This window comes from Channa argus, chromosome 5 (genome assembly GCF_033026475.1).
Source record: "Channa argus isolate prfri chromosome 5, Channa argus male v1.0, whole genome shotgun sequence".
Taxonomy (NCBI): domain Eukaryota; kingdom Metazoa; phylum Chordata; class Actinopteri; order Anabantiformes; family Channidae; genus Channa; species Channa argus.
In genome coordinates this window covers 14,726,754-14,735,171 of record NC_090201.1, presented here as the reverse complement: position 1 = coordinate 14,735,171, position 8,418 = coordinate 14,726,754, and the positions used below count along the sequence as shown (strand labels likewise).

Here is an 8,418-nt window from a genome sequence, read left to right as displayed (position 1 = left end):
TGAATATAAGAAAACTACTCACACTATGTCAAACTACACAGTACATTCATTGACAAAAACAAAGCTCCTAAGACATTACCTAGTGAACTGGAATGCTGGGTGTCACAATTCTTTCAGGGCTGACAAAACGGATGTGATTTAGGTGAGGAATCACTCCTGCACACATCCACCAGATGTATTTGAAAATTACCATAAGAGGGGTTCACTAAACATTTGATTGTGTGTTAATTATTTAAAAAAAAAAAAAAAAAAAAAAAAAAAAAATCTATCATATGTGCAACCGTTCATCTTCAGCTCCCTTTACACTTGACAGATGTTTCCTTTATCTTCTCTCATTTGACCTGGAGCGGCTGTAGGAAAGGGAAAAAAATGATTACAGTCAGAAAGTATTGCAAAAAACAAACCCTGCCCAGACTACACATAAGTTTTAAAAACAGAAGCGAAACCCCAAGTACAAAGAATGTACAGTTGTAATACTGATGAATCACATAAGCAACTATATTTAACATGTTATCAAATAATTCTAAGACAGCTCTAGGGGTTAACAGCACCTCCTTGATCGAGAGAAAGATCTTGAAGGTTTGTGGTTCCTGTCCCGGGAGAGGGACCTCTCTCTCTTCCTGTCCCTGGAGAAAGACCTGGAAAAACAAAAACATCCCACTGAATGATGAGTGTTTCAATGTTATTCACCAATACACCAATTGTTTGTAAACCAGATGCAAGATCTATTCTTAAACATTTCTTAGTATACAGCATGTAAACATTCAGCACTACATATAACCATTTTATGATAGTAATAAAACTTATGATACTCTCCAAAATATTAAATTTAATCCAAGCTTTGGGGTTGAACTGTTTTCAGTATGTGGAAATAAGGGTAAAAGCTAAAATACCTGCTACGACTGCGGCTGAAGCTTCTCCTGCGAGGGGATCTGTGCAGCAAAAATACAAGAAGTGTTAATGGCGAAGACTGATTTACTTTATCCCCCGGTAGAGCCTTGCTATTTTAATCCTTTTCTTACATGGGCCTCCTTCAACACAGCCCTTTGTCTATCTCTGTAACTCAAAGTAGACATGAAAGACAGATGTTTTTTTTCCAGAAAAACTTCTCAATCAGAAAATGTAAGGCAATTGAACTAATGCATAAGATGTCAGATGCTCTCACCTTCTCCACAGTACCACCTCAAACCTTTAAATACAGTCACCAATATGAATTTAATCCCAGTTTGTAAATGTAAAGCACAAATATGTTGCATCTAAACTCGCTTAATTTAACCTTAAAACTTGTCAACTGGCCCTGATGTGAAAATAAAAACACACAGGCCACCATCTGTATACAACTAGTCCACTGCACTTCAAGGGAGAGAATAAGGAAATGGAGGCTAGTAAAGACTTGAAAGATGTGCTAAAACCAACCATACAGCAAACAAAAATATTTGACATTTTTTGGAGGGTTGAGGAGTTTTAATTCGTGCGACTTCATATTTCTGTTTAGAGCCCCAAGATATACCAGATGATAATCTCTAATCGAAATCTCTGGAATTGTGTTCCAGACATTTGATGCTGACCATTTCCCTTTGAAACAATGATTTATAGTATTGGTGGAGAACAAAATTACAACCTTACAATTTAAATAATGAAAGAAAATAAACCCTTTCCTACCCAGCTGTCTCTTCACTTTCAAAACTGTTATCAGCAGTGTACTGAATGAAGCAGGAAAACTTACTAGTATTTTTGGTTTTCAACAAGCTAGATATGACGAAAGGGAGGCAGACTGTCGGTCGGGTAGGTAGAATTGGCTGAATGGGACTGGCCAGATGCTGCAAGGTGATTAGGTGGCAGGCAGATGGGGGCTGGCTGTGGCTTTTTTCCTGCTTTAATTGGTTAGCCGAAGGCTGCTGCTGGTAGGTTGTAGACATTTGGGAACGTAATACGCTGATTGGTCGGGAATGTGAGGTGGGCCGCTGCCGTATGGGTTAAGGTTGAAGGAGGAAGTTGAGAACGGCATGCTGAGGAACCAATGGGCTGGTGCAACCTGTCGACTGGCCATGCCTGGGTCATGTGACAGCACCAGCCAAGCTGATTGGGGCACGATGGTCAGCAGTCACATGATGCTGAAAGAGGGCTAGTTGATTGACTCAGAGGGTGGTGAGAAGAGGCATGGTGGTGGCTCTGCAACGGGTTCATTCTTATTAATAAAGATGAAAAATAAAAAAGCATCCTCAAACAAAAAGAAAAAAAAAAGCATCACATTTGGTACTTTCCACCAAAACAGATCATACTTTTGACACAAAGATTACCTAGGATTATTTTACTTGTATTTTCCATTTTAAAGCACTTCAAATGTAGAAACACCCATAGAGTGCACGGCAAAGGTACACAAATATTCTTGAACACCGATTAGGCCTCACTTCATAACCCAGTCTAATTATACTAGTAGATATAGTATTTCCAGGTATTATGTCATTTGGGTATAAATGTTTTTGTGCGGGTCCCTAAATAAAATGATCAATAATGTCAATGAGGATGACACCAAAGGTCTTAGATATTAGAGACGGAAGTATGATAAGCAGACGAAAAACCTTTAAAAAAGCTCTACACTGGAGAAACATAATTACAAGGAAATATACCGTGGAGAATGGAATAAAACAGGTCACAAAGGAGGCATATAGCACCATATAGGTAACATGTTTGTCTCAAATGGCCACTGTCAAAGAAGTTCAGCAGCAACAACAACAACATCAAGTTCACCTTCGCCTGGGTGGTGGGCTACGACGCCTGTAGTCATCTCTGTCTCGAGGACGCCGGTTCCACGAAGGAGGAGCACCACGAGTACGGCTGCGCTTCTCACCAGTGGACAGCTCTACCCGCACCCGGCAACCACACAGTGTTCTAACACAACAAGCATAATTAGCTATTTTATATTGTGCAGATCAAAGCCCACTTATTTAATTTTCGTCAATGTATCCCAAGATTTTATTTCGTCTTACCTTCCATCGAGCTCACGTACTGCATCAGTTGCATCTCTGGGATCTTCAAATTCTACAAAAGCAAAGCCTGGGGGATTCCTCGCGACCCAAACACTGCGGAGAGGTCCATAGTAGCCAAATGCCCTTTCTAACTCTGTTTTGTTTCCATTGTTGCCCAAGTTTCCAACATAGACCTTGCAGTCAAGTGGACAGTCACGATGCATGACTGGGCCTGAAACATTGACAGAGATAAAAACAAATAAAAAAAGAGTTAAGATATTAAATAAGGAGAGAGAAATATATTAGTTGTATTTGGGAATACATGTAAAACTAATGCTAACATGTTTACCCAATTGTGGTCAATGCTGGGCTTTCAACAACACGTGTTACACAAAGTTACGTTCTTTGACAAAACTAACTAAATGTTACCATGTTAAAACATTATCGGTTTGACATAACGTAACCCCATTAATTAAGAAGCACAACCACATTAAATTCTAGAAAATTATTGCAAAGAAGTCTCGCCTACTTTTTTCTGATTCACAGGGTGACGTTAGCGCCACGCTAACATTAGCTTAACATTGTTTAGCATGGCAGCGAATGCAGGGTCGGTGGTTCGAACCTTAACTCAAATGTGATATGGTAACGTTTTACCCAGTCCTAAACTGCTACCTGTGTGCCAGATTTAACTGCCGTTTGCTGTGTGACTTTTAACGCTTGGAAGCTAAGTAATGATAACCAATAACGTTAGCCATTTAGCGGTAGCTAAAATGGCTGTCGGCTTCCGAGGCCTAGTAGGGTGTAGCATTTTAGTTAGCAACCACGTATCGCTAGATTAAACTATAAATTAAGTAAATGTGGCGAAACATCACATGCATGACCATAACAGAGTTTTACTAAAACAAATTATGCAAAATTTAGTCACCTTGTTTTTTGGAATCCACTGTTTAATCTATTCGTGCTTCTCAAGGTTCCTTGGTTTGTTCCTCTCAATACTCGATGGAAAATGGCGTGAGGGTAAATGAATTTCGTGGTACGGCAACCAGGATGCTGCTCCCGTGGGGGTGGGGTAAGTTGCTGTGTGTGTGTTTATAAAATTTCCCCCAAAATATCCCGTATCACTATGCCCAGAAAATGTAATAATCTACTAAGAGGATTTGATAAAGCAGATATGTTGCTATCAAACCATTTGGTGTAAGACGTTTCTAAAATATTCAAGCATTTTTACTGATAACTTCAAACGAAAGGCTGAAGGTCTGAACCGGGAAGCATGATCAAAACCACATGCGTTTAACACATTTTGGGTAGGAAGTACGGATCGAGTAACACTGGTCTGTGGGTCCTTCCTTAAAGTTTACCCTCTATCCTCATATTTGCGATAAAACGATGCGCAGAAGAGAGAGGAACGGAGGGGATTCCACTTTAAAGAAATGAGATGTTCTGATATTCTTTGTCACAAACCACCGGTTTTGTTTGTACTTTGATATTTGTTCAATAAAGCAGTGGGGGGAAGAAATGAGACAGTCATGTGATCTGCCGGTTCTCGGCATTAGAGTTTGCACTTTCCCTGGTAATGCTGTGTACTTTGCAAATTATAGTAAAGTTGCTGCAAAAACGATGAGTGAATGTGAATCATCTTTTCATGCTTACCTTAAATAAACAGTTTCAGAAGTATCTGCATTCGTTAAAAACTGTTGGGAATAATATTTTCAACTGTCCTCAGCCACACAAATGTTCTATTGTGAATAATAATTGTGAATAATATATGGGTTGATGAGATTTGCAAACCATTGCGTTCTGTTTTTATTTACGTTTTACACATCGTCCCAACATTTGTTTGAATTGGGGTTGTAGTTTTTTCCTGACCAAAAAAGGTTAACGTCAGGAAATTTACTTTTATGAATATGAGACATGGCCATAAGTAAAATAAAAGAGATATAATTGGTCTCTGTCATTTCTGCTGTTGTCAAGGACACCAAGAAAGCATATTGCTATTTCCGAGAAAGGGTGTATGAATTTTGAAAAAATATAGGTAAGTAAAGTGCATGTTTAATCCTCCAGGGATTACTCCAAAAAACAAAATATTCTTTAGGGGTAAGACGACCACGTATTTGATAATTTCCCTTACTGTTAAACCTGACCTACTTGTTTAATATTCAAGTTACTGGATTTATGTGATTTACAAATATGTACAATATGCGATTTTTTTTTCCATATGAAAAGTTTGGGGAGATGTATGTGCCCAGATAAATTAGCCTGTAAAAAGAGAATAGCTTTATTAGAAATTTGTTTACACTATTGACAGAGTAAAGTGCACTTTAGACCTCCAATCTCGGAGAAAGTATAATGTGGAAATTACCAAACAGAAGTAAGCTACACACTAGCTTAGTTTTTTCTCACCCCTCCAAAACTTTATTCAATTAATTGGTTTATACAAACTGTTGAACAACAGTAAAGGAAAGAAGGTAAAACTAACAAAGTTCAAATCAATCAGTGATGTAATAAAAATGTACAAATGTAATAGACAAAACCAGAAGCTTCACCCAGTTCAATTACTTAAAAGGTCATTAAAAACAAAGGAGCATTACACTATTCTTCCACTAGATGCTGTAAAGTGTGCTTATCCCAAACTTTACCAAGCTAAAAAATAGGTTAAAAACATGTTTTTTCAAGGTCAAAGTCTAGGTAAATCGCCATCTGACAATGTATCTTGCAGCCAACTGTAAGCAATATATAAGGAACCATATAACCACACACACGAAAACAGTCAGGGCAGATGTAACTCAGTTGGTAATGAAAGTCATCTACGGACCACAGGGTAAGTGGGTAGATTCCTGGCCCTTGATGGCTATGTGTCGAAGTGTCCTTGGGCAAGACACTAAACCCCAAGTTGCTCCCATTGGGTCAGGTGAGCACCTTGCATGTCAGCCACTGCCATCATTGTGTGAGTTTGTGTGTGAATGGGTGAATAAGAAGCAAAATTGTAAAGTGCTTTGGATAAAAGTGCTATATAAGCCATTTACCAATTATAGTCCATAATAAAAACATCACAAACAAGGTGAGCTTGAAGGAGTCATGTAATGCTATTCAAGAGAACAGTGTAAGCCAGGACAAATTGTTTACAAAATATATTTGTCCTGGCAAGGAAAGTCTTTGAGCAGATGGCAACAGCTTATGTTCTGCAAAAAATATGCAGTTATCATTTGCCATTATTGCCTGTGCTTTCTTCAAAGCTCCGGTTTTGTATAAAGTGGCAAGTTCATTAAGGTTAATGCCAGCAATGTTATTGCACAGCCTCAAGATGTTCTCCAAACCTTTTTCAAAAATGTTTAAGTTAAGAGACCCATACCAGGAGATAAAAGAACATGTTAAAATGTATTTAATAAAACAAGAAAACATTTTTCATAAATGTATCATCAATAATTGTCCCTAAATATTTGTACTGTTGCACAACTTCGACAGCCTGACCATAGATGCAAATGGAAGCAGGTAAAGGTTTCCTTTGAAAGTCAATGGTCAGCTTTTGAAGTATTTATTTTTAAACATGAACGTTGGCACCATTCACTAAAATCGTCGACCACTGGGCCAAGATCACTTTCTGGAAAGTGACACGATCACTGAATCATCAGCAAACATAATTATACACTTATAGTGAGATTGACCTTTATTCTACCAAGACAAAGTCTTCTGGTCACTCATTTTAGACCCATTGTCTACTTTTGACACAGCAACCATAGCAGTTTGCTCATAGCTCTGTCCAAGTCTATAATTTTACATTAGTAAACTTAATTTCTAAACTGTTGCATATTCACTTAGCATATTTGTTGTTTACAGGTAGTCTGAATGGCTAAGGGTATTTACTCTTATATTACTGTAACCTAAAGATACAGCCAGGGGAATAGTCATGTGATGTAGAATTAAAAATCTGGCTCTCGATATAACCCCTGTATTTGCATAGAGCACCAGTACGGACAGAGTTTGTGATGCTATCAAATCATTGCAATTGGTGCCTCACAAGTACAGCAGGTATGTCTGTTGATATCAAATATGCCACATTTCAATAAGTCCTTCCAGAAAATCACAACAACTCTATAGAGTTCTATAAACATACTCACCCTGACTGTGGAACTGAAAAATTAGCATCAACATAAAGGATAATTGACTTATGTACCTCTTTGCTTGAAACTAACTCAGAACTGACCTTTAGGACTGCAACTAACAGTAGTTGGGTTATTGGGTAATTGACTAATTACTGCAGCTCTTGTCTACTCTACATCTGTATGTGTTCATGTTTGTAAATAGTGGTAACATTTATTCTGAAAGTGTGAATGCATCCCAGGATTAAAATGCTGTCAACAGGGTATATAGTTATACCCTGAATGATGGATGGTCTATGTGCCACTTACCAGGTTATCTTGGTCAATTGAACTAACTGAAACATATTTTTCGGTCACACACATCAAACACAACTCAGAACCTATTTCTCACTAAACACATCTGTGCACACCATTTCGTTTGAGGTTGTATAATTATATGAGTATGTTTGTTATGTTATACCTACTAACATGATAATGCAACTTACCAGCATGCATTATTCTCTTTTTTGAATTTGTGTTCAGGTTACTGAGCATCAGGGTTTTTGCCCCTTTAAAATGCCGGTGAGGCGGTTTTGAGTATACTAAATTCCACTGAGGAGAAACCATGTGAGATTGTCACTGAAACAAATGCATTTACACATTTATAGAGGAACAAATAAATTATAATAAATCGTCATTGACAGTCAAGATTGTATCTTATATATTATCTGCTTCCACAGCCATTCTGTATCATTACAAGAAACATTGAGGATCATGATAGATGCATTGATTGTGCAATCTCGAACCATTAAAAAAGGATCATGTGTGCTGAAGGAGGCTTCTATGAACTTGCTGTTGCATTTATAACAACTGCGAGCTCTCCTTTTTTAAGCTCAGTAGTCATATCCAACCATGGGTTTTGAGCAATCACATTTGATAATGACTAATTTTATCGCACTCCAAGATGTATGTATGAAAAAAAGCAGACAATAATTACTTTCCAACGCAATAAGCCTTTTTCACAGCTGAAGGAAAATGATGCAAAGAGAGTGTCATAAAAATAAAAGCATTCAAACCTTACTTCCTCTTTTTATAATGTCAAACTGGAATTACCAGGACTATTTAAAAAATACACATTGATCGTTGATGCAAGATTATTAAGACAAAACACATTCATTAATAACTGCCAAAACAGCAGATTAAGCAGTGATCCACAAATTGTGCCCTTTATTGTATTAGATTTTGGTCTGGCAAGTTTACTTAGATATAAAGTGGTAAAAGGGTGGACACAATTAGCAACTAGAAAATTTTGCATTTGTGTGTCTGCTTTTAGAACAGACTGAAACCCGTATACTTCATAGTTCTCGCGTTTT

General features: G+C 37.7%; 1 protein-coding gene across 2 annotated transcripts; it reads right to left on the bottom strand.

Moving 5' to 3' along the window:
- Positions 1-231: 231 nt before the first annotated feature.
- Positions 232-4,042, bottom strand: srsf3b (serine and arginine rich splicing factor 3b). Of its 2 annotated transcripts, XR_010914462.1 has the most exons (7): positions 3,895-4,042; positions 2,991-3,201; positions 2,752-2,892; positions 1,727-2,188; positions 894-932; positions 552-638; positions 232-350 (listed from the first exon to the last, which is right to left on the bottom strand). XR_010914462.1 is itself a non-coding variant. In XM_067505214.1 (6 exons), exons 2-6 carry the CDS (start codon positions 3,191-3,193, stop codon positions 323-325), a joined length of 498 nt encoding a protein of 165 aa, XP_067361315.1. In that variant the 5' UTR covers positions 3,194-3,201; positions 3,895-4,042; the 3' UTR covers positions 232-322. The 2 variants fall into 2 exon arrangements, 1 of the variants encoding a protein (XP_067361315.1); XM_067505214.1 differs by lacking the exon at positions 1,727-2,188.
- Between the last annotated feature and the right edge of the window lie 4,376 nt (positions 4,043-8,418).